At 40.9% G+C, this 27,240-nt stretch overlaps 1 protein-coding gene across 2 annotated transcripts in view; it reads right to left on the bottom strand.

The window, feature by feature from the left end:
- The window catches only part of CRY2 (cryptochrome circadian regulator 2), a 526,322-nt gene that overhangs the window by 345,254 nt on the left and 153,828 nt on the right, over positions 1 to 27,240 (bottom strand). For both annotated transcript variants that reach the window (XM_044082571.1, XM_044082570.1), the window contains exon 6: positions 7,928 to 8,068. In XM_044082571.1, the coding sequence (XP_043938506.1) occupies positions 7,928 to 8,068 (141 nt within the window). The remainder of the gene's footprint in view (positions 1 to 7,927; positions 8,069 to 27,240) is intronic.

A 27,240-nucleotide genomic window follows, 5' to 3' on the forward strand; every position in this document is an offset into this window, starting at 1 on the left:
TAGGAAAGTTTCCTTATTTAGATAGAGTTTTTTTTCTAAAATGATGGCCTTCTATCCTACAGTTTAATTTTGTATTCTGGTGATTGAATTCCAGAGTTTAATGAAAGTTATTGATTTACATTTTCATTTTTTTTAAATAATCATTTTACTTATTAAATGTTTTTCATTACTTACATTGTGGCTGGACAATCAGTCTTTTTCTCTAGAGATTATAGTGTGTTTATACCAGTCTGACACTCCCCAGGTCACCTTGAATGCCTGACTATTTCTGGTCATAGCTATCATTTACTTTGATATTTAATATTTAGTAATTGATCACCCTCTGAAGGGCGTGTAGACCTGTATGATTCTGGTGGCAGCATTACCATTTGTACTGAGGAGGGGATAGAGCTGGAAATCTGTGTGTGCCATAAGTGTTTGAGTGTGTGAGATTTACATTTAATTTGTCTGTGAGTGAGTCAGAGGTCATAATAAAGGATTACATTTGGGGTGGACAGAGGTATATAGTCCAGTTCCAGTAAATAGTATGTTCCTGTTGTGCTCTTAATGGAAATTGTGGAATTTCACTCATGTGTCCTGTGCTCTGGTGTTTTCCGTGATGCTTCCACAATGGAGTCAGTGGGGAGGACTGAAGCTCCTTAGTTACTGACTCAGGATAATAAGGGATGTCACATTAATTGTTGTCAGTCCGGTGGGATATTAACTGGACATCACAGTATGCACAATGCATCTAATCATAATTTTAGAAATCCTCGTTATTTAAATCACAAAAACATCTTAAATTCACTATCTCTACTAATTCTGTGAGTTCTCACGGTCCTCAACTGCATCTCAAAATAAGCTGTACACTCTACATTTAAAATTTCCACTGTTTTCTAATTTCTTTAAATAACAAAGGTTGTACTTTCTGGAGACGGTGCCCAACCTTCTTAATAGGCTGCTTAAGCCTACAATCATTCATTTCCTTCAATACGTCTTACAGCTCTGGATATTTTTAGACATTTTTCTATTGGGATATATAACAGCTTGCTCTGGGATTATCCTAAACTTATACCTTAAAAGTTTCTGGAAAAATATTTGAGAACAATGATGATGTTCTAATAAATGTATTTTGCTGGTGTAGGTAAACCTTTCTTCACTTTCACACAGCCAAACGTCAGCCCCTTATGCAATCAACACACACAGTTTTGCACAACACAGATAATCAAGCAAAGGTACAGTCATTCCACCCAGCATTTTGTCCACTTGAGCCAAGGCATAACATGTTTTCTTTGTTTCAGCTTTTATGCATCTATATAGACTACACTGTTACTGACAGCACAAAGGGAGCGCCACCTCCATCTTGAAGAAAGACTCCACCAATCCTAATTGAGGCTACATGGATCCTAAAGAAGAGTGCAAACCTGAAAGGAAAAGAAAGTTAAAGCCAAAAGGCAGAGAACCGTCCAATGCAATATCCTGATGTGAATTTGAAGGGGAAAGAAGGTATAAAACTAGACCATATCCGGCACTGTACTGATGAAAGGAATAGGTTCAGCTGGGAACAAGATGGATTTCCTCCAAAGATATTCATACCCACTGACTACAGTCTTACTTAAGTTAAAACACAAGGACTTCAAGGAAGGGTAGTTTCCCCAAGCACAAAAAAGTACAGTTTTGTACCTACCATAAATGTAGATGTTAGAGTGCTAATACAGCTGCAGTCATAACAGATGGGTTTTCCTGCCGTCAGGCGGGTCCTCGGTCGGCCGAATTCCAAAGTCTAGGTCCGGCGTCGGTTGTCGTCGCTTCTTCCCTAACGTCAGTGCGACAGGGGTATAAAAGAACCAGCCGACGCCATTTTCTTCAGTTTTTCTTGCCCCAGATGTCAGGTGCCCCCAGAAGGAAGGCAATACATATATTTATGTAATAATGCAATACAGTATAATCAGAAAACATTAGTTGCAAGCAAATACACCATAAAAGAATACCCCAATCAGGTTGTATGAGGAAGTGTTAGCCATTAGGCCTGTTCCAGAGGGGAAGGAGAAGCAAACCTGGACTGCAGCTGTATTAGCACTCGAACATCTACATTTATGGTAGGTACAAAACTGTACTATGTTCATCGTGCATACAGCTGCAGTCATAACAGATGGGTAGAATACCAAAGCTAAAAAAGGGGTGGTAGGCACTAGGTGGAACTAGGAGGAGCCAGGATGCCCTGCAAAACTGCAGTGGCAAAACCTGTTCTAGATTTGGAGTATAAAGGCAGGTGATAGTGCTTGGAGAAAGTATGCAAGGAACTCCAAGTGGCAGCTTCCAAAATATCTTTGGTAGGAACCCCCCTGAGGAAAGCTGCAGAGGTAGCTGTGGCCCTTGTGGAGTGAGACCTGATGCCTGCAGGTACAGTTTTACCATGAAGAGAGTAACAAAAGCGTATGCAGTGGGCTATCCATTTTGAGATTGTCTGTTTGGAAAAAGGTTTCCCTTGAGCCCCTGTAGCATAGGACACAAAGAGTTGCTCTGATTTTTTGAAAGGCTTTGTTCTGTCCAAATAATAACGTAGTTGTCTGTGAATGTCCAAGGAATGTAGATGTCTCTCCCCTTTGTTTTGAGGATTGGGGTAAAAGGTAGGCAAGTGGATAGCCTGGTTCAAGGCTACCCTGGATACTACCTTTGGCATGAAGGAAGGATTGGTTCGTAAGGAAACTCTGTCCTGATGGAAAATGATGAAAGGCTGCACAGCCATGAGGGCTTGTAGTTCCGAAACCCTGCGAGCTGAGGTGATAGCCAGCAGGAAGGCTGTTTTCCAGGACAAATATTGCAGTTCTGTTGAGGCAGCTGGCTCAAAAGGAGGCAAAGTCAGTTTCTCTAGAATGAAATTGAGATCCCAAGCAGGTACTCGTCGTTTCCTTGGGGGTTTTATATTCTTAGCCCCTCTGAGGAACTGCCTTAAGAGTGGGTGAGAGAATAAAGGAGGATCAGTGTTGTATTCTGCAGAAATGGCTGAGGCATGGATTTTGATGGAAGAGAATGAAAGTCCACTGCTTAGCATCTCAGCTAGGTACTGTAATATTTGAGGTAAATTCAGTATTCCAGGGTTCTGGCCCTTTTTCTCATTCCAAGCACAAAACCGTTTCCATTTGGCGGAGTAAGCTTTTCTAGTAGAAGGTCTTCTGGCCTCCAAGATGACATCCTGCACCTCCTTGGAGAGTAGGGCCTGTTGTGATTTTAAGGAATCTTCCATGCGGCTAGATTGAGTGTTTTCAGCTGACTGCGAAGAGTTTTGAAGTTGTGCTGAGTCAGTAGAAGAGGCATTATAGGCAGGATCCATGGTGGGGAATGAGTCAGGCTTTTCAGAAGTGGGTACCAGTGTTGTCTTGGCCAGGCTGGAGCAATGAGAATCATCTTGGGTCTGTCTGCTCTGGTTTTTAATAGAACTTTGGGCAGCAGAGGGAGAGGTGGAAAGGCATAAACTGTCATTGTTGCCCAACTGAAGGAGAGTGCGTCCACCTTCCAGGCCTGTGGATGAAAGGTCCTTGAGCAGAATTTTGCCAACTGGTGATTTCTGTGGGAGGCAAAGAGATCTATGTCTGGCCTTCCCCATGCTTGAGTTATCTTTGTGAAAACTTGAGGATGCAACTTCCATTCGTGTGGATCTGTCATATTTCTGCTTAGGTTGTCTGCCAGTGTGTTTTCCTTGCCTGGCAGGAACTGTGCTTGAAGCTCGATTTGTAATTCTAGAGCCATATTCCAAAGAGACATGGCTTGCCTGCATAGGGGGTATGAATGGGTACCTCCCTGTTTGTTTATGTACCACATTACTGTGGTGTTGTCCGTCCTTATCAATAGATGGCCTGGATGCAGTAGGTCTTTGAAAGCTATAATAGCATTTATTACTGCTAGCATTTCCTTCTGATTGATGTGTAGGTGCTTTTCTCTTTGGGACCATTTGCCCTGAATGCACCAATCTGTCATGTGCGCCCCCCCAGGCGTAGTCGGAGGCGTCTGTTGTGATGATTTGCATTGCTTGAGGCTTGCAGAATGGGAGACCTGTGTTTCTTTGGCATGCTTGAGCCCACCACAGAAATTCCTTTTGAAGACATGGAATTAGTGGTATTATTGTTTCCAAACTGTGGCTGTGTTGAGACCATAGGTTTTTCAGGTACCATTGAAGTTTCCTCATATGCAGCTTTGCACATGGGATTAGAAGGATGCAAGATGCCATGAATCCCAGAGCCTGCAGGATTTTCCTTGCAGTCAGCCTGGTGCAGGTTGCCAGTTTTCTGAAGTATTGAGTTAGTTGCCCTTGTTTCTCTGGCGTGAGGTAGGCCATCTGGGTGTTTGTATCCAAGCTGGCACCCAGGAAAATTATTGTTTGAGAGGGTATTAGCCTTGATTTCTTTTTGTTGACTGTGTATCCCAGAGAATTCAACAACATTATTACAAACGCCAGATGTTTCATAAGTATGTGCTTGCTGTCCGCTTGGATCAGGCAATCATCCAGATATGGGTATATTTGTATCCCTTGAAGTCTGCAGTAGGTGATTACTGATGCCAGGCATTTCGTGAACACTCTGGGCGCAGTAGATAAGCCAAAGGGCAATGCAGAGAACTGATAATGTGTTGAACCTGCAAGAAATCCGAGGTATCTTCTGCAATCTTGTCTGATTGGGACATGCAGGTATGCCTCCTTGAGGTCCAATGTTACCAGCCAAGACTCCTTGCCCAGCATGGGAAGAAGCTGCTGTAATGTGAGCATCTTGAATTTTGGCACGAGTAAAAATGTGTTTAGGATGGAAAGGTCCAAAATAGGTCTCCAATCTTTGCCCTTCCTTGGTACCAGGAATAGTCTGGAATAAAAACCTTGACCCTGTTCTTGTGCAGGTACCTCTTGAATAGCTTTCATGTCCATGAGATCTGAAATTTGTTTTTGTGCCTCTGCCCTTTGATTGTGTGGCAGGTTTGGCATGCCTCTCATTTTTGGAAGGGTGTGAAAGTGGAATCTGTAGCCTCTGTCTATAATGTCCAGGATCCATTTGTCTTTTGTGACAATATGCCAATTTTTCGAAAATAATGCCAGTTTTCCGCCTAAAGGTGCTGCCATTAGAGACTTGCTTGGCATGCAAAGGGGAAAGTCATTGGTTCTGCTTTCTGAATGGCTGTGAACTGTCCTCACTACCTATTTGGGTAGGTGCTTGCCATTGTCTGCCTCTAAACGATCCTTGAGATTGCCCTCTACCCCTCGGGCACCTGTATCTACCTCTTTGGGGCCTGTCCGTGGCTGGAAAGGACCTATTTTTTGAAGGCCAATTTCTACTGAAACGTGGAGGTTGTACCTGTAGGAAATCTTTCACTGTTTGCATTGATTTTGCCTTTTCCTCCATTTTCTTTAATACCTCCTCAGCTTTAACACCAAACAATACATCTTTTTGCAGAGGTGCATCCAGTAATTTTGCTTTGACATGATCTGGTAAGGTCTGCTCTTTGAGCCAAGCATGTCTACGTATGACTGATCCTGTAACAGCAGCTCTACATGAGTCCTCTAAAGCATCAAAACCACATTGCAAGGTATGTTTACCTACTTCTTCTGCACTATGTATCAAATCCTGCAACTCCTTTAAATCCGGTTGTTCAGGTTGTGACATTTTGCTTCTCAACTGTGATAACAGAAACTGTTGGTACTTTAACATATGGAACTGGCAGTTTAACGCCCTCATGGATAAGGTGGTCGAGGTGTATACCTTTTTCCCCCACCTTTCTAAAGCTCTGGAATCCCTCTCTGAAGGTAAAGGATTTTTAGCAGTGGAGGCCTTAATTCCCTTGGGGCCCTGTGAGATAGTTTCAGGGCCAGCCGCATGGCTTTTGTATAGGAATTGGTGTGAGTCAGGAACCCGGTAATACCTGTCAGGCTTGACTGGGGCTGGAGGTAAAGAGTCTGGGTTAAGGCAGGACTCCGAATACACATCATCAAGGATATCCAAGACAGGGGGTATAGCCAGAGGCCTGTGCTGAGGGAGCAAGAGAAAATCCCTAAGCCTTTTCTTGGAGTCTGAGTACTCTTGACCTTCCCAGTGGAAGTGTTCCCTCAAGGTATGCAAGGTTTCCCCAAAAGAATAATCCTCGGGGGGGGGGGGACAGGGAATGGACTCCTCTGCATCAGAATCTTCAAAAGGGGAGTATGAATGTTCCTGGTCATCAGAATGTTCTGAAATAATGGAAGCCTGGTCCGAGGAGGGGGATTCTTCCTCCACTCTGGGCCTTTTTTCCGGGGGGGTTGAGAACCCCTGATAAGAGAAATTAAGTCTTCAGCCATTTTGAGCATCTGCTTTTTAGACATGGGGCCTTGAGAAGGGCCCTGTGGGGTTTGTTTTTTAGAATGCATGGCTGTCTTAGACTTAGTGAAAGCCTTGATGGAAAAAGAAGAGGAAGGCCTGAAGACACCTTGAGAGGAGGCAGACCTGTCTAAACTGAGTTTCACCGCCAAGAGTGGCTTCGGTATCTGTAGTCGGGTGTGGGCGAAGAGCCTGCGACCTGGTACAGAAGACACCGCCAATGAAGTGTCGTCGGTAGTCAGGGGCTGCGTAGGCGCCTCGCTGAGAACCGGACCACCTGTAATCGGCTTTGGCGTGGTGTCGGTAGAGGCCGCGGACCTCGTGTGTCGGTCCTTATCTTTGCGTCTTTTAGTCAAAACTGGAGTCTGAGTATCCGACGACATTATGTAGTTAAAATTTTTGCCAAAAAAGTGTTGGGCGAACTCCGCCCAACGCTTAATGGTGCGTTTGTTGAATGTAGCACAAAAACGGCAGGCCGAGACGTCGTGGTCTGGGCCTAAGCAAGGAATGCAGAGGGAATGAAAATCCTTATGCAGTATTTGCTTCCCACAAGAAATACAATTATTAACTTTGTCTGACATCGATCTGAGGCAAGAAAAGTTTCCCCAACGGGGTACTTAGCTTTCAAGAAGACTTCGGTTGCAGATATTCGTAATCTCAGGAGCTGGCCGACCAGCACTTGTGAACTGCTTCTGCTTCGGGCACCGCGCAGCAAGAAAGACTGAAGAAAATGGCGTCGGCTGGTTCTTTTATACCCCTGTCGCACTGACGTCAGGGAAGAAGCGACGACAACCGACGCCGGACCTAGACTTTGGAATTCGGCCGACCGAGGACCCACCTGACGGCAGGAAAACCCATCTGTTATGACTGCAGCTGTATGCACGATGAACATCAGAAAGAAGCATCACTTAGACAACAATGACCAGCACTCTGATGAAGATCTAGGAGTTAGAAGAAAGACCAAAGTGCAGCACTTGTAAAGAAAGTGAAGACCATCCAGTGCAAAGCACAGGCTGTTGCATGCACAGTTCTCACATATAACTATGCCAGGACGCATCCAATATGTCAAGATTCCATCTCCAATATTTGCAGCAGTAGCAACATTGGACTGTTTTAGTTACTGAAGGCTGCAACAGTTCCTTTCCTTATATACAGCAATGTGTACACTTGCCTGCAAGTACAAAGGTATAAACGGGGACTCAAAATGTAAAGAGGAAGCCACTGAAAGGTTGCAAGAATGCTGTTTTACAGGTGTTAATACAGAGGGTTAGATGAAATAAGGTCATTTTAACGGCAGCAGGAGGTATGCAAAGATTTTGTGGCAAGAGAATGTAGAAAAGTCTGCTGATTGGTAGCTGATCAGTCACTTCCAGCAATACACAAATATAAAAATAAAACAAGAAAAAAAAAGCAGTTAATGCTGCCAGTTTATGAATGGCGAAAGAAAACACAACGCTTAATGTTCTTCAAAAACGTGAGTCCCGTCTAAAGAATTTTATGTAACAAAACACTACAGATGTACATGTAAAAATGGAGATCCATGTAAGTAAAAAGGATGAGCCAGGCAACTATCCAGGCATCCATTTTTGTTATATAGTGGAGTTTTCACTTACGGTCTTATAAAGTTCCAGTAATCTGTAGAAGAACAGCCGACAGGATAAACAGCCAAAACGTAGGTATGGGCTTAGCCCTGTTGGACTTGCTAGCAGAGAGTTTGCATTCATTCTTGGTTTTTCATAGTTCGCAACCCAAGCCTTACAGTAAGAAAAACAAGAAAAACACATGTATAAGAAATGTCCAGATTACTTAATGAGTAGCAATGTGAGAGGCTCACTTCATTATTCAAGAGAGACAGTGGTAGTGTTTTCTACCAAAGACATAAGCAGTTCTTCCAAGCCCAAGTAAACAGGAAGGCATATTTTATGTTACACATTAAACTCAGCTGGTGTGAAGCTATGTATTTACTAAATACTGTGATATAAATATACAAGCAAGGAAAATATTTCTTCTAAATATAAAAAAGTATGTACTCACCATAACTATGACTCTATCTTGTCCATTTTCATTCTTCCTCAAATGATGGGTCTTGGATCCAACCACAGATCCGTCTCAGCCACATCTACACAGACACTCAGATCCAAATCTCAAGCTCCTCCCTTTACCAATAATGCCCCAGAATCATGTAATACCTCAGAATGCATTTGCTGCCCCAAATGTGGAAAGGCTAACCACAGGCCAATATAGAAGTAAAGCCAATAGGAAAGATAGGGGCTCAAACATGGAACAGTGGCTTCGTATTCACTATTGGGTCATTTCCAGAGGAAAATGGAAGGAGAAGGAAGATGAGAAGTTGAAGAATGAAAATGGAAAACACAGATCCATAGTTATGGTACATATCTTTTATATCTGATGTTGTCATATTCATTCCTCAACTGATGGGACAGAGTGCCCACCTATGTGACTCTTGGGTGGCCCTCATGGAAGGATATTCTGGAGTACTACAGAACCAAAGTGACTAAATCGGGGGAGAGGAATGGAACCACTTCTGGATTTCTTCTGCATGGTTAACTTCTATCTTTATCTTTAAGCAGTGCACAGTCATGTGCATTTCCTGTTCTCATTATGCACTGTGATCAGCAGTTAGGTGCCGAATTTCAACTGTCTATGCTTGGACTACGGGATCCTAAACAGTGCTTAGCATGTGTTCCCAGAATCCACCTTTCTGCAGACATAGCTGTTGTCAGTGAGAGGACAATTCAGGTACGAGTTTCTTCTTGTAACAATGATTGAATTGCTCCTGCAGAAATCATTCTGATGCCGCAAAGGAGTGTCATTCTTATTCTTTTGGCTTGGGTACATTGAATGGGGCACCACTGTTGCTTATTCTGCTAAAGGTTTCTGGACGGTGTTATGGATCTTAATGAGGTCCCTGGCATGTTTACCAAACACTACCCAAAAGACCCAAGACAAACAGCTTAAATGCACTTGGAAATGGATAGGCACTTCATGTTCAGTGAGTCCAGGGCTGGCCTGTTTATTTGACAGATGGCATTGCAATTCAGTGCCATTTTCTTTATGCTGTATTGTTTTCCTCTTGCCTGGTGGAACAGATCATCTTGGACTACAGATGCCGTTGGCCTTCTTGCAATGGTTTTGGGATTGGGAGGACCTACAGCTGTCTTGCTGCATACTGGCCAAGTCTCTATAAGACAGCTGCCTTCACTCAGTTTCTCATTTGTTAACTTACTTGTGTATGGATAATTTAACAGTTTTCTGTATGGCTGTGTCACCTCTGCATTTCTGCATTTTCTTTGGCATATGCAGCTTTTCTGGGTATGGTTACTGGTTTTGGTTCTTCTTGTACTGTCTAAGGATCTTGTTTTATGGTATCATCATTCTTTTGCAGTTGAGATCCTTTACTTACACATCTTTAATTGCTGGGCAACATTGCCATGGATCATGCAGTTCCATGAGCTCTGCTTATTTGCTCTGAAGTGACTTGATGGCCCAAGCAAATGTTCATTCCTTTGTTTACAGTTGTGTTATTTAGCTGAGAGAAGTTTTTTCCACATTTTATAAATGAGGAACTCTGTGCAATCGTTGTCTTTTGGTGCTTGTTCAAGTCCCTCCGTTTTCATTAGACTCTCTTCCACAATGCCATTTGTCCTGGGTGGATGGAATTTTTGACCGGATGCTGTCTTTCACTTTGCTGAAGACCGAGTATGCCTTTCACGTGCACTGTTTTGGGAAATGAATGCCTTCACCGTCATTTTTCTTTCATACTCTGATTCTCTTGTCACAATGTCCCTCCAGAGCCCCACTGGCTGCTATGGGTCTTGTTTTATAATCACATATTACTTGAGACTTAAGGATGTTTAATTTCCCTGTGGATGTGGTGGGGTTATACAGAGTTACGAGCTTTAGGTCTGGTTACCCCCTCCCCATTTTTTGTAGTCCACAGGATCAGCTCAATATCCCACTTTACTGATTCCTTTGTTCCTCCATCGAGCCCCCTCAATCCATTTACTCCCCAGTGGAGGCAATTCTTGGGTGTTAAGGAGTGTTCCAGTCTACAGATCCTGTTAACAGTCCTATCTCCATACCAACAACTACACTGTGAGCTCTAATACAGCTGCCTCTCAATTTGTATATACACTTCCACGAGAAGTCAACCTCCTGACCACGTGTAACACTGCATGAAGTGCAGACATGCTGACCCTTCATTCCTTTATCTAAATATCTTCTGTAAATCAGGTTAGTTCTACTGGGCTACTGGCTGGGGCAGACCTAAGGTGGCATTTACACGACTAGGGAAAAATCTGGCCAGGGCATCGGGGAACTTTCTCTACTTCCTGTTGTTGTGAATGAGATTAATTTTGCATGAGCACTTCCTGGTTCCATTCCAGGTACAGGGAGGGAGATGGAGAGAGAGGGAGATAATGGAGTGATGAGAGGAATGGAGTAGAAAGCCAATATCAAAGACCGTAGAATGTGTGCAGGATTCTGAGGAGATGTTTCAAAGAAATCTGTTTGATGTGATGAGTGAGCAAGCAATGGATATAGAATTACAACCCTCCAGTCAGGACGGTTGCAGGATGATTTACTTAAAGAAATGGTGATGCACAGTGAGCCAGAAAATAAAGGAGATGTTTCCTGTGGGGACATTACAGAAAAAATATAAAAGGGAGAAGGAGAGATGATCCTGAAGAATAGTGGCGAGATAGAAAACATATGCAGAGAAAGTAAAAAAAACAAAACAGGAGTAGCAGAAAAAAAAGGCAAATAAAATGAAAAATGGAAGTATATAGTAAGGATTCAAAGTAAAGAAGACAAAGAAATGGAGAGATGAAGTGTTGGACAATTTAATTGCTCTTTTGGGAGTTTAAAAATACATGAGATAAGAACATTTATTCTCATCAACAGAGACACTTTGTGACACTATATTTGAGACCGTTTTTTCGATGGAAAATTTTCTTAGAGAATATAAAAAAAATAAAGACTATAACCCATGGAATCTTTATGTGATAAAAGCATTTAACAGGGAAACAAAAAGAACATTTGTGTACAATTTCAAACAAAGGCGGAAAGAGACTTTGAAAGGACATTTGAAAACTTGATGTAAAGTACTGGACATTAAAAATGTTTATGATTAAAGAGGTTTGGATTAGTGGATGGGATTCTAATACTGTGTTAAAAATGGAAAGAGAAAAAAGAATTATACATATATTAAAAATGATAAATGTGAAGGGGAATAGGGGTTGTTGTAAAATGTTGGTATCAATGCAAAACGTTTTTTTTTTTTTTTTTTTTTATTTTACATTTGTTAACCGGGATAGTCCAACTGGACAGAGGTCCATTTACAGAGGAGACCCGGGGAGAAAAGCTCCACAGTTTATTAACAATTAAAAGCAGGGGGATAAACAAGCAAGCATAGAACAAATGAACAAGTAAGACAGTAAAGAAGGCATATAACATATAAATCAGTGAAACATTAAAGGCACATACAGTAGTACTAACAAGTACATTTACAAATTATCTAGTGTCATCTGTTTGTCATGTTACTAGGCTACAGCCATTCAAGTTATGTAATCCAAACATTAGGTAAAGGAAAAGAGGGAATATCTAGGGTTATGTGATGCATGGACAAGTCCAGTTTGCATTAAGATGAAGTCGGAGTAAGTGTTTGAAAGTTTGGGTGGAGGAGGCAGAAGTAATAGAAGTAGGGATATTATTCCAGGCTTTTGCAGTGGTGTAGTAAAGCAGTGCTTTCCCTGCTGTGTTATTTGCCCTGGTAATAGTAAGGAGAGACGTGCTAGCAGACCAAAGAGGGCGAGAGGTAGAACAGTGAGATAGTGGGTGAATTAGGGCGGGAGTTTTTTCAGGGTAGGTGAGGATGCTGAAGGCTATGAGAAGTTGTTGATTGGTAAGAAGTTGTGGAAGCTCTAGCCAGTGTAAGTCCCTTAGAGCCTGGCAATGAGGAGTTCTGTAGGGAGAGTTGTTAACAAACCTAGCAGTATTGTTATAACATGTCTCAAGTTTGGTAAGATCTGTTTAGGGAGAGTTGTTAGCAAACTTAGCAATGTTGTTATAGCATGCCTCAAGTTTGGTAAGAGCTGTTTAGGGACAGTTGTTAGCAAATCTAGCAATGTTGTTATAGCATGCCTCAAGTTTGGCAAGAGCTGTTTAGGGAGAGTTGTTAGTAAACCTAGCAATATTGTTATAGCATGCCTCAAGTTTGGTAAGATCTGTTTTTCTAGCCTGAGTTAGGATAGAAGCAGCATTCATTAGAGTGGATAGAAGGCGAGTTTGAGCGAGGGTGATTCTTGCCTTTTCTGTAAGGCATTTTTCTTTTCCTCGAAAGAAGGTTCAATAAGTAACTGTCATAAATAACTGTGTCATTCTAAGGGGGTGCAATATTTGTCAGCTTGGAAGGAGATGGTCAACAGACCACGCTGCTTTGCCAGGGATGGCCTGCACCTCTCCATTCTAGGCTTTCAAATATTAGCTAAATCATTGTCTTCCCCCATAGTGCTTTTTTTAGGCAATGCCAAACTGAAAGTACTTCTGACATAGCAAATCAAAACCAAGAAAATCTAAAAGGTACTGCTGCTCAATATTAGGAGTCTAAACAAGAAACTTCACTCCCTAGAAGCTCTCTTCACCATAGAGAATGCTGATGTCTGTGCAGTCACTGAGACATGGTTTAAAGTTGTGGAGAGCACACCAACAGTGCAAGATTAGAATGCCTTCCACACATTTAGACCAGCTACTTCACAGGCAGGGACTAAAGGTGGAGATGTATTTATTTACGTGAAAAATAAATACACCTCAAAGCTGGTCAAACAGCACAATGCACTTGAGCTTCTCCATGTCCAAATCACCATAGGCAAAATCCAATACCATTTCCTTGCCAACTATAGGTCTCTCTCTCTATGACCCAGGAAACACATACCATGTATTTAAACATATTAGAAACACTAACCATCCAACCTAATACCATATTCATGGGCGACTAATTACCATTATTAACTGGGAATCCTATACGACACCAAACGTACAGGCATAGGGATTCCTGGATTTCGTAAACAAACTCCATGAACCAGATAGTCAATACACCAACTAGGGGTGCAGCCATACTGGATCTTGTCCTCACTAATATGAGAGAGTGCTGCGCATCCCCTGCCGTAACGTCTTCACTGGTACGGTCAGACAAAAAAATGGCTTCCTTTGAAGTAAAAGTAAAACATGGACCCCAGCTAAACCTAGACTATTCAGGAAGTACTCTAACGTTAAAGTACAGTTGTATACACTTACCATAAGTGTAAATGCTCAAGTGTATTCACTGCTGCAGTCATCACATTTGGGTTATCTGCCTGCAGGTAGCCCTCAGCCGGCCTGAATACCAGAGTCTTGGATTCCTGCATCAGATGCAGTCTCTTCTTCCATGACGGCAGGTCGTCAGGGGTATAAAACATACAGCCGACGCCATTACATCAGTTTTTCTTGCCCCAGATGTCAGGTGCCCCCTCAGTGGGAAGCAATTATATATTATGGTATACCTCCATCAAAAAGCAAATACACCAGAAAACTTAAATACACTAAACAAGAAGGAAAGATAGAGCCAAGAGAAGTCAGGGGGCTGGAGGGAGGGTAACCAGGACTGCAACAGTGAATACACTCTAACATCTACATTTATGGTAAGTGTACACAACTGTACTATGGTCTTTGTGTTTCATTGTTGCAGTCATCACATTTGGGTCGATTCCCAAAGCTAAGGAAGGGAGGAGGAAGTTAGACAGCATTAGGGCCAGCTATTAAGCCCTGCAAGACTGCAGTGGCAAAACCAGCTTTGGATTTAGAAAAAATGGGCATGTGGTAATGCTTGGTGAAGGTGTATACAGAGCTCCAGGTAGCAGCTTCTAGGTGTATACAGAGCTCCAGGTAGCAGCTTCTAGGATGTCCCTCGTAGGGACTCCTCTGAGAAAGGCTGCAGAGGTGGATGCAGTCCTGGTGGAATGTGATCTTATCCCCTGTGGGGTAGGTTTTCCATGGTGCTTGTAGCAAAAATGAATGCAATGGGCTATCCATTTAGAAATGGTTTGCTTTGAAATGGCCTTCCCCTCTGCTCCTGCAGCAAAGCTAACTAGCAGCAGTTACAATTTTCTGAAAGGCTTAGTCCTGTCCAAATAAAATCCAAGTTGTCTGTGCATGCCCAAAGAGTGTAGTATTCGTTCTCCTTTGTTTTGTGGATTAGGGAAAAAGGTAGGCAAATAAATGGACTGATTTAGGGCCCCACTAGACACCACCTTGGGCATAAAGGAAGGATTGGTCCGGAGGGAAACCCTGTCTGCATGGAAGATAATGAAGGGTTCCACTGCCATGAGGGCCTGTAATTCAGACACTGTTCTTGCTGAAGTGATGGCTAGAAGGAAGGCTGTTTTCCAAGAAAGGAATTTCAACTCTGCAGTTGCAGCTGGCTCAAAGGGAGGGATAGTGAGCTTTTCCAATAATACTAAGTTAAGGTCCCATGCAAAAGTAGGGGCTCTCCTGGGAGTCTTATAGTTTTGGCCCCTCTAAAGAATTGCTTTAGCAGGGGGTGAAAGAAGAGGGGTGGCTTAGTATTATAATGTGCTGAAATGGCAGAGGCATGAATTTTAATTTACGAGAAGGATAAGCCCTTGTGAAGCATTTCTGTTAAGTACTGAAGAATATGAGGTAAGCTGGGCACCGTTGTGCCCATCCCCCAGAGTCCGACTCCAGGAACAGCATCTTTTCCACTTTTCAGCATAGGATTTTCTAGTACTAGGCCTCCTTGCCTCCAGAATGACATCAGCACCTGCTTACTGAGGGATGCTATTGGAGAGCTCAAGGAATTAGCCAGGCTGCAAGGTTCAGGGTTTGATGAGGAGGATGCAGATATTTTTCTACATAAATAGACAGGGGCTCTGTAGCCCACCCCTTGCCTGAGACTATAGGTCTCATAGGTGGAGTCCTCAAGTTCTTATGTACTTTAGGTAATCCATATATAGCTGGAAATACTGGATTTTCAATAGTAAAGTACTTAAATAGATAATCTATAATCATCCCACTAACTAAAAGATAGAATCTCGGTTATGTTGTTTTATCTATTACTCCCTTAGCTTGTATTCGTGTTGCACTACAAACAGGGAAAATAGGGTGATCCACCTGCATCCTGTGCTAGAGACATGTAGTAGTGTGTTGAAAGACACAAAAATGTTTCTAGAGTTACTATATAGCAAGACTAAAGACCTAACTGAAACATTTTATTTTGTTACACTAGATATAGTCTCTATTTACAGTCATACCCAATGCCTGGGGTGTTGAAAACATCAGAAGCCTGCTGCATTCTAAATGTGTTTTTACCAATAAAAATATCAGGTTGATATGCTCTCTACTTGAGATTATCCTAGAAAATAACCTGTTTAGTTTTGGAGACGTGATGTACCTTCAAAAGACTGGAGTGGCAATGGGCACTCCATGTGCCAACAGCTACGCCAATCTTGTGTTGGTTCAATGGGAATGTGAATCATTCCTGGAGAAAGAGGAATTCAGGAACAACTTAATTTGGTACACTCGTTTTGTTGAGGACATGTTTTTTCTACGGAAAGGTACAAAATTAACATATTTCATTTATTGAATATCTGCATGGCACTACCTCTTTCTTGAAATTTACCATTAAATTTTCACAGGAAGAGATAGAATCCCTTGATGTTAAACTAAGGAAATCAGATATTCTAGGGATTCAGACAAGTATTCACAGGAAACCCACGAGGAAAAATGCTTTGCTACATAAAGACAGCATGCATCCGAAATTTGTAGGTAAAAATGTAGTGAAAGGGCAAATCCTTAGGCTGATGAGACTACATAATGATGAGTCACAGCTTAAGGCAGCATTAGATAAGCTTAAAGAAGAGTTTTTAGAGAGAGGGTATCCTGGTGATATGTATGATAAATATGTAACTGAAATGAAGAGAGAAAGAAACACCAGAGGTAGACCGTTTTTTTCTGAGGGAGCCAATAATACACCACAGGTGAATGGTAGTAATGATGGTAAACTTAGATTCCCATTACTTTTAGCAGTGACATTAGTATTTTTTGTGAAGTATTTAAAAGAAATTGGAACATCTTGAAAACTATTAGAGACCGGGATGGTTTTATAGAAGATGCACCTAGTTTTGCTTTTAAAAATAAGAGGTCTCTTAAACATCAACTGTGCTATGGTAACAAGAGTAATAGACTGAACAATTTATTCATGTACCACATATACCCACCCTGATCTGCACTTTGAATTACAAGCTAGGCAGTATGCTGACCGCAGAACAAAAAATATAGTGCATTTTGCTTTCTGCATAATATGCAATGCTTACTATGTAGGAAAGACTAATCATATACTAAAGAAATGCATACAGGAGCACTACAGAGATATTTCCAATAAAAAGGAAACAAATGCTCTTTTTAAGCACGTAAAAACTAAGGGCAGACAGCATTTCTTTAAATGTATTGTTCCAGAGATTCTGCAGGAAGGAATGAGGGGGTGGGGACATAAAACAGGACTGAGCTTGCAGAGCAAAGATGGATACTCAGATTGAATGCACATACCTCTCCAGGGATTAATGAGGCAGTGCCCCTGAAACCCTTTCTAAAAGCTAGGACATTTAAGCATTAATGAGTTATCAGACAAATGTATTTTTGCTATACTTTTTGCTACTTTTTAAATGAAGTCCTTAAATGAAGTTTTAGCATGCATAATTGAATAATTGATGTTTTTAATTAATGTTTTAATTGATTATTGAGTGTATAAAAGTAGGTATATGAAAGGATTTTATTTGAGTCTGATGAAGCGGTCGAGAGGATCGTGAAAGCGCTTACTTTTTGTCTCTACAATTAAAGTGGATTTATATCAGCCGTGGTGACTGGCTCCACCTGTTTTTCTTTACATCTGATTGTTTTGTGTCAGCCAGTTCTTTATCCGGTAGCTGGTGTTATTTTCTTTGCTATTACACTTTGTGAATACCCTGGGCGCAGTAGATAAGCCAACGGGAAGTGCAGAGAACTGATAGTGCATGGAGCCTGCCGTGAAGCGTAGGTATTTCCTGCAAGATTCCCTTATTGGAATGTGCATGTAAGCTTTAAGTCTAAGGGTGCCAACCAAGCATCTTTGCCTAGCATAGGAAGCAGCTGTTGAAGTGTTAGCATTCTGAATTTTGGGACTACCAGGAAGGTGTTTAGAATAGAGAGGTCCAGGATAGGACGCCAGGAGCAGTCTTTTCTGGGTTCCAAGAAAAGTCTTGAATAAAACTCTTGTCCCCTTTCTTCTCCTGGCACAGGCTGAATAGCCCTGATACTTAGAAGAGAGAGAATTTGCTGTTGGGCCTCTGCCCACTGATTTGGGGGTAGGTCTGGCCAACCGTTTGGGGTTGGTAGGGTGTGGAAGTGGAATCTGTATCCTTGGGAAACTATATTTAAAACCCATTTGTCCTGGGTAATGAGTACCCAGGTTTTTGCATGCAGGGCGAGTTTTCCTCCTAAGGGAGCAGGCAGTTGAGCAGGGCTTGGAAGGGCTAAGAGTAAGTGTGGCTTACTACTCCCTGCTTTGGAATTGGGAACCCCCCACTACTTAGGCCTGTGCGCAGCCTGAGACTGTAACCTGGGTGGTCTGCTATTCCTGGGTTTGGACTGAGAAAGGACCAATTCTTAGAAGGCCAATGCCTACTAAATCTGGGAGGCTGTACCTGTAGGAAATCTTTAACAGTTTGCATAGATTTAGCTTTTTCCTCCATCCTTTAGAGGACTTCTTCTGCTTTGTTGCCAAACAGGAGGTCTTGGTTTAAGGGAACATCCATTAATTTAGCTTTAACATGATCTGGCAAGTTTTGCTCCTTAAGCCAAGCATGCCTTCTAAGTACAGACCCAGTGACAGCAGCCCTGCAAGATGCTTCTAAAGAGTCAAAACCACATTGCAAAGTACGTTTACCAACTTGTTATGCAGAGTGCATTAAATCCTGTAATTTTTTGTGTTCAGCACAGTCAGGAATCATCATTTTCTGTTTAAGTAGTCCCATAATATGCTGCTGTTACTTTAACATATGAAACTGGCAATTTAAAGCCCTAATGGCCAAAGTAGCAGAAGTGTATACCTTCTTACCCCATGTGTCCAGGGCTCTAGAATCTCTATCAGAAAGGGTAGGATTTTTGGCAGCAGTAGCCTTAACGCCCTTTGGTCCTTGGGAAATGGTCTCTGGATCCACAGTAGGATTCTTGAACAGGAACTTGAGAGAGTCAGGTACTCTAATACAGGTCAGGTTTTTTGGGAGCTGGAGGTAAAGTGTCTGGGGAAAGGCTAGATTCCAAGAAAGCATCATCTACAATGTCCAGAACAGGAGGGATAGCTAAAGGCCTGTGTTGAGGAAGGAGTAAGAATTCCCTAAGCCTCTTTTTGGAGTCAGAGTAATCTTGGCTTTTCCAGTGGAAATGCTCCCTAAGAGTGTGTAAGGTTTCACAAAAAGAAAGAAAAATCTTCTGGAGAGAAAGCAGAGGAAATGGAATCCTCTGAATCAGAATCCTCATTAGTAGATAAGGGCAAGTCCTGGTCATCAGAAGGAACAGAAATATCATATTCCTGATCAGAAGAATCAGAAGGAAATTCAATTCTAGGTCTCTTAGAGGGGGAAGGCTGGCTTCCCCTAATTAATGTAATAAGGTCTCCGGCCATTCTAAGCATTTGTTTTGTAGGCATATGGGTCTGAGCATGCGGTCTGGACGTCGGTTTTCTAGGTGTGTATTGAGTTTTAGGCCTGGATGAAGAAGATGGCGTCAGTTTAAAATGCAAGTCTGTAGGCCTGAATACACCCTCAGAAGCTGGTGCCTGCATTACGGCTCCGGACCCATCCAAGGTACAGACATCCACAGGTTCCATAGTCGAAGAAGCATCTTGTGGCATACCAGACTCCGAATGGGTCTCAGTAGAGGCCTACACATCTGAGGTAGCAGGTATCAGGGGCTGCGAAAGTGCCTCACTGAGTACCGGTGGACTGGCGACTAGCTTAACGGAAGCGTCATTGGCAGTTTTGGACCTATGCAATCTGTCTCTGTCTTTATCTTTATGTTTTTTTGGAAGATCAGTAGTCGGATGGCTTAACAAAGCTATTTTGGAGTACTGATACCGAGTACCAAAATAATTTGCTGCAAAGATAGCCCAATGACAAATAGTTTGGGGGTTGAACAAGTTACAAAACTGACAGCGAGGGACGTCGTGGTCTGGGTCTAAACAAGGGATGCAGTATGAATGAAAATCTTTATGAGATATTTGCTTTCCACAGGTAAGACAATTGTTAACTTTCACTGACATCGGTTGGAGCAAGAAAAAGATCTCCAACGGGGTACTTATCTTTTTTGAAGACTTCGGTTCTGAAACTCGAAAATGAAAATTTCAGGAGTCGGCCGACCAGCACTTGCGAACTGCTTCTGCTTCAGGCACCGCACGGCAAGAAAGACTGATGTAATGGCATCGGCTGCATGTTTTATACCCCTGACTACCTGACGTCATGGTAGAAGAGACAACATCCGATGCAGGAATCCAACACTGATATTCAGGCCGGCTGAGGGCTACCTGCAGGCAGATAACCCAAATGTGATGACTGCAACAGTGAAACACGAAGAACATCCTCCTGTTATTAAGTGATAACCTGGCAAAATTTCAAGCCCACATAAACCCAGAGAACACTGCTCCATATGCAGAACTATTCACAGAAACCCTGTACAAGCATGGCAATAGCTGCATAGAGGCAACTGTACCCACCAAGAACAAGCACAGAACTAACTCAAAAAACAAGCCACCCTGGTGGAATCACAAAATCAATAGACTGTATAACAGAAGAAAGAAAATCATGGCAAAAATTAGGAGGTGCAGCACCCAGTGGGATAAAAGCACTCTCAAACTTAACAAACATCTCAGAGGACAAATAAAATCTACCAAAGCCAAATTTGAGGTGAATTTGGCCTCCCAGGCCAAGGACAACCACAAAGCATTCTTCACCTGTGTCTGCAACCCTAAAGGCAATACACAATTGTATGCAGAGCTCAGTGTAAATGGAGCCACCTATACTGAGCCAGAAGATATAGCAAACCTACTGGCCGATAAATTCAGCTTCCACTTTACCCCTCTCTCCCCCCCTCAACCTTCCCTCAGGAAATGCTATCACATATACCTCCCCCTGCTATCACTAGGGAACAAGTCCTTAATGCTCTAAGGCCATGAACACTGCATCAATGGCCCCAGACAATATTCCAGGATGCCTTCTAAATAGCATGACCTATCAGGCCCTCTGGAATTGCAATTTAACTAGAGCTTCCAAACAGGCTTCGTGCCTCATGAATGGAGAACAGCTGCAGTCATCCCTCTGCACAAAGATGGGTCAACTACAGACCCTCAAGTCCCATTAGTCCTATATGTAAAACCATGGAAAGAATTATCATGGACATGATCAACAGTGATATAGTAAACCTCCAGAAGCTGGACAAAACCCAATTTTGTTTTGTCAAGGGCAGATCATGCCTACTCAATCTGGTGGACTTCTTTGAGAAGGTCACCAAAGCAAGGATGAGGGTAAAATGGTTCACAATGCCTACTTTGACCTGGCCAAGGCATTTGACACAATACTGCACTCGGGCATTGCTGACAAACTCAAGAGGTTAGGTGCAGACCTGTACGTTACCCAGTGGATAGCCAACTGGCTCACAGACAGGACCCAGAAAGTTAGAACTGGGGAGTCCACCACTACAAAGAGGTCAGTCACAAGTGCAGTCCCTCAGGGATCAGTCCTTGGACCGCTCCTTATTGGCATTTACTTCTCTGAAGTCAAGGCCAATGTCAGTGGTCTCTAGCTGACTAAATTTGCAGATGATTGCAAATTAGGAGCGGTCACGGAATCCCACAATCCCACAGACACAAATATTCCCAGGAAGGGCTGAAACAGACAAACAACTGATGTCAGAGCCATGAACTAAAACTAAATGCCAAGAAATGCATAACAGTTACCTGGGGTGGATGACTTCCAGAAGGAAACTATCATATTGACAACACAAGAGTTGACCCAGTAGTCAGGGACTTAGGGACACACAGACGGTAATCTAGCTTTTGACCATCATGTATCTACAGTAGTGAGGAAATCATTCTATGTTGCGCAACTTATAAACAAAGGAATGGCATCCAAGTCCAAGGAAGTCATTGTTCCGCTGTATTCAGCATTTATCAGACTATCATTGAGTACAATGCCCCCTTTGGTATGCACCTTACCAGGCATATCCAACAATTGGAACGTCCACAGAGGTTCCTCATTAAAAAAATATAGGGCTTAAGTAAAATGTCCTATGCAGATTGTCTCAAGGCTCTATTCCCTGTATTCTGTCTCCTACAGGCTTTTGAGGGGAGATATATGCCTGACATACAGGGCATTCTCCGACCCCACTCTGATGGACCTCCTGCATATCCGCAAAACAAACAGCACCAGAATTACCCACTCTAAAGACTTGAACCTTGCCTGTGATATAACTAGGACCTGCTGGAGTGACAGGCATGTATCCCAGAGATTACCCCATCTCTGGAACAGGCTCCCCATTCATTTGAAGCAGAGTTCATCCCTAACCCAATTCAAGTGCAACCTGGAAAACTGGATGGGGAACAGGAAATTCATCCCTGGTTTGGTAGCTATGTCTCTGTTAGACACAGGCAACCTGTAAATGGTTCATCTCCCATGCCCCTGCTTGTAAATGTTTCGTTTCACAAGCCCCTGCTTACACTTATCAAGGGTATCAAAACTTGTCACAGATTTGGGATGCATGGCTAGGCTTAAAAAGGCCCTTGTGGTCGTTAGCCTAGGTAAACAACTATAAACCTATGTTATATTTGTGGGGAAATGGGATATGATGCAAAAATGTGAAATAAAATGGTATAAATATGTCAAAAACTGAACATTTACGGATGGATTGTTAAAATGGAAATAAGAATAAGGAAAAAGAAAAGTGAGAAGAAAATGAGCAGAGAAGAAATTTTAGAATTAGTAGAAAAAGAAGAAAACTTGGATGAGAAAAAATAGTAATGAGGACATAGAAGCAGCTCTGAAATAAGTGAAGAGGACAAACTGGGAGATAGTAAACTAAAAACAATAATTCTATTGGTAAAAGACAAAAAAGAAAATGTAAAGGGACAGGTACAAAAGAAAAAGAAAAGGAAATGGATGAAAAATAATATATGCAAATAATGGTTGGTATAATGATTAACACGTCTGTCTCACAGACACCAGATACAGTACTCGATTCTCACCTTTGGAAAGGAAATGGTCTAAAAACTTAGAATGGCTCATTAAGGCAGTTAGCCTAGTAATTAGCTATGAACCCATTAAACCATGAATCTAAGAAAAAGGGAAAATGACAATGTTAGAGTGCTTTCTGTAAATGTGAATAGTATTAAGAATATACCAAGAAAAACATGGATTTGAGTGGTGCAATACATGTGTTGTAGAAAAAATTATACTGGAAAGCATAAGATTTTTAACAAATGAATAAAGATTACAAATGGAGAAGGGAGGGAAGATAATTTGGGAAATGAGAGATTTTCTGAAATAGCCACATTCTGTAGAAATACAGTAAAGATGTTAGATGCAACTTTAACAACAATGGGAAGACTAACTATTGTAGATTTAAAATGAAAAATAAAACAAGCATAGAATTATAACATTACATGCTTATACTAATTGTAAAGAAAGGGAAAGCTTATTTATCAAATTTTAGACTATGAAGTGATATGAATACTATAATAACATAAGACTTTAACTATGATTTAAAGAGGCAAGTGTAAAAAGAATGGAAATAAAATAAGAAAAAAATATTAGGAATCATAATTAGTAACACAGTTATGGAAACATATTACTATGAGAACATTTTATTAAAACAGGCCTGAATGGTGGACATTTAAGGAAAATTATATATATTTTTTACAGTGGCAATATGATGCGAGAAAAATAGAGAAAGGAAAATATGAGAGAGCATATGATGATTTGGAAGATTTAAGACTTCATGATAGAAAAAAACTTTCACAAAGAAAAAGAATTACATACAAGAAATGAAGAAAAAATACAAGAACTGTTATTTAAAGCAATGGAATTTTTACGGGGAAAAAGAGACGCATCAAGTTACTTAAACCGATTAGTAAAGCAAAATGGTAGTGTAATGAGAGAAATAAAATGTAAAAGGAGCAATAGAAAGAACCCAGAAAAAATATTATGAACAGTGAAGTATATAATATGCACAAGAAACGTTTCAAGAAAAAATAAGGTAGTGAAAAAACATGGAAACTAAAAAAAGTTAAAAGAAAAAGAGAATAAGGAGTTAAGAAAGAGAGATTTCTTTATGTAAGTATTAAGATAAGTAAATATAGATTTGGCTTCAAGACTAAAATTTAAGGGATTGGGAAAAAGAATATATTTTTTAAAACATTTTGAATGAATTATTAAATGATTCTGTAGAAACAAATATGTAGGGGAATACTACATTCATATGGAAGAATGAAGACAGAAGGCAATTAAAACTGGTGATCTTTATGAAAATAATACAAAAGAGCTTTGAAACTAAAATGGAAAATATATGGAAGATTTTATATATATATATATAGTATAAAGGGGAAGGGATGTCAAAACTATTAATGATGAGAAACTGTGGGTGATATGAAGCAAAACATCATGATAGGAGACTTTAATAAGGCATTTGATACAACTGGACATGAAATCGTATGGATAAGAATGAAAGCATATAAGTGGCCAAGTTAGGAAAGTATACATCTCAGCCTATAACAATAATAAAGTAAAACTTCTTTTAAATGTCTGGTTAGGCCAAGAGTTGCATATTAAGAGTGGTGCAAGACAGGGATGCCCAATGAGTTGTATACACTTTGCATTAGTTATGGATGTGACAGTATGTGAAATAAATTACAAAATGAATGAGGTGAGGTATATAACACCTGAAAATTTAAGAAGTCCAGCCCTGTTAACATATGCAGATGACATTACAATTGCAAAAAAAACCAAACAAATCTGGATATAATGAGCGTCTAGAGGTGAGAGGGGTGGTTTTAGATAAAGAGAAAAGTAAATGTTTAGGTGATGTAGTAAAGACAGGGGTATATAATAATGAATGGAATTTCTGCGTTAGGTATAACATTTGGGAATGCATGAAGAATTAAAAAGGGAAAAAAAAAACAATAGAAAAATAAAATACACCTGTCTTGTCTGAAGAACATGCAAGAAAAAAGGCTTATCTGATAAATTCAGTACTGATGGGAAAATAGCATACTTAGCAAGTTTATTTATGTTGCCAATAGTATTTGAAAAGGAATTTTTGCAGGTAATTTTTTTCATTTATATGTGGAATTCCCGTTTAAACCCAGTAAAAAAAGGAGTTATGTATGTAAATAAAGGAGATTTAGAGTTAATTAACCAAGTGTATATGCTGCTTCATTAAAGTTGTACAAAGTATTAACATGGATAAGTAAAAAAGATGAGATAGTATGATAAATTTTTGTGGTATCATAAAAAAAACAAGAGATATACAATGCACAAATGAAGAAATAAAATGTTACCAAGGAAAATATATTTTTGTGAAAAATAAGATTAATGATATAGAAAAAGAAAGAAAAGTAAAAACATGGGAAAATCTAACAGATGAAAAAAATTAAAGCAATAAAAATAAGATCCAACTGGTGCAATAAGAAAGCAGACTGTCAAGATTTTTTTTCCATGGAGACTAGTAATAAATAAATTACCAGTAAAAGGAAATATGCCATATAAAAAGAAGTGATAGAATAAGTTTACATTGTCAAGCAGAAGAAACTACCGAGCACGTGTTTTTGAAATAGAAAATAGTAAAAAAAAAAATATGGGGAAAACTATGTAAAGAAGACTTTTTGAAGATATAAAAGAGGTGGACAAACAAACACGGATATGGTTAAATATTGATACAATAAGAATAGAAGAATATGCTAAGAGTATAGATATAAAATGACTTTGTTTCATATGGGTTATATGGAATGAAAGAATAAATGAAATTACGTTTAAGGATAAATGGATTTTAGCATCAATATTAAGTAAAATTAGACGGTGGCTGTGGAAAAAAGGAGTAAGGTCTAACTGGAATGAAAATTTAGTATGAATACAAGGAAATTTACGAATGTGTGTAACTATACTTGTGCATTTATAAATATATTTGTAAATATGTTTTAAATAAGAGTTTGTTTTGGCTATAAAGGACCCCTACTCTTTTCAATAGGTGCAGTGGGATCTTTTACATCCACATGAGCTACAAACAATTCAAGTAGACGGGGCCTTGGTTTAACTTCTCATCCAAAGGAAGACACACTCAGGACTGCAGCAGCCCTCTTATAATGTACTGAAGTTTCCGCAATCAATCCACCTGGTGGGAGAACAGAACCCACAGCCTTCTGCACCAAAGAAGAGTATGCTACCTTTTGCACCACTGACACTGCTGTGCTGATAAACCTACATTCTTGCGAGTTAATCTGCCTTCCTCCACTCCCGGGATGGGTGAGCCAGTGTCAGCCTCTCACTCCTATCCTCCCCCTCCCAGCCCCTCTAATACAGTCATCCCCAAATTCTGGTCATAATTTGTGAAGACATTCTGGTTTGCAGCTTTTTTAGGGAGTCTAACTACGACTGTATGTGCTGTTGGTATGATTAAGTCTACAGGATTTCTGTGTTTATTCTGCCTGTTCAGGCCTGTTATCTTGCTCCCTATTGATACCAATGAGACATTATTCTTTCATGTGTACCTTGACAGAGCGAAGTAGGTTGGATTGGGAACTTGGGAGATGCTTATTGTTCCTTTATAGGTTCATAGGTAGGCACTAGGCCATCAGCCCAAGGGCCTAAGTAAGCCTAGCCAACAAGGTTCCATGACTTACGCCACCCAAGAAAGTTAATTTCCTGCGCCCCTGTCGAGCAGAGCCACAGAAGTGATCCCCAGGGTGTATTTCCTATTTCCCATCCATTCATCAAGATTTGTCTTGAACAGTGCTAATGAGGAACTTTGCTTGACATAGACAAGTAGCATGTTCAAGAGTATAGGAAGTCTCTGGGACAGGAATCTATCCCTCCAGCATGTACTGTTTATTGTGGTGACAAGGTTAAGGTCCCTGGAGTGTGTAGCTCGGAGGGACTGGGATTTCTTTAGGTGTAGCATGTCCAACAGCTCTGGGTTTAACATAGCTTTATATGTTAGGAAGAGATCTCCTCGGAGTAGGTGATATGCTACAGAGTAAAGCCAGAGTTTTTTTGAGATGGTCAGTGTAGGGCATCTGTTTGAGGCCAGTAATCCTCTTTGTGAGGTACTTCTGTGGCCTTTCCAGCTGCTGCAGATGTCTTGTAAGGTGCATTCCAAAAGGGGCACTGTATTCTATAACTGGTCGGAGTGCCGAATAGAGAACAATGACCTCTTTTTTCCTGGATGAGAACCCTTCTGTGATGAGGTGTGCCACATAGAAGGATTTCCTGACTACTGTGGCGATGTGATTATCAAAGGAGAGACCAGTTTAGCAACAGTAACAGTAAGGGCAGTGAGTTCAGTGTTTTTTTACTGGTGCTACCATGCTTCTTCATGGAAGAGTGCAGCATAAGGAAGCTAAATGCATTCACTGCAGGCATTTCAGTGAGAAAAACTTGTCTCCTGTCTATTAGCTATGTCTTTTTATTCCTTAACTTTAGGATGCAATTATATAGTCACATGACCTTAAGTAGTTTGCATGTTATGATGGAGGTGGTTTGTATTATTCAGTGCTTAGGGTTTCTTTTTTCTCCTTTGGATACAATTATATAAGCATACAGAGAGTTGTGAGGAGTAG

This window comes from Protopterus annectens, chromosome 9.part0, assembly GCF_019279795.1.
Source record: "Protopterus annectens isolate FY-2018-M chromosome 9.part0, PAN1.0, whole genome shotgun sequence".
In the NCBI taxonomy this organism is placed as follows: domain Eukaryota; kingdom Metazoa; phylum Chordata; order Ceratodontiformes; family Protopteridae; genus Protopterus; species Protopterus annectens.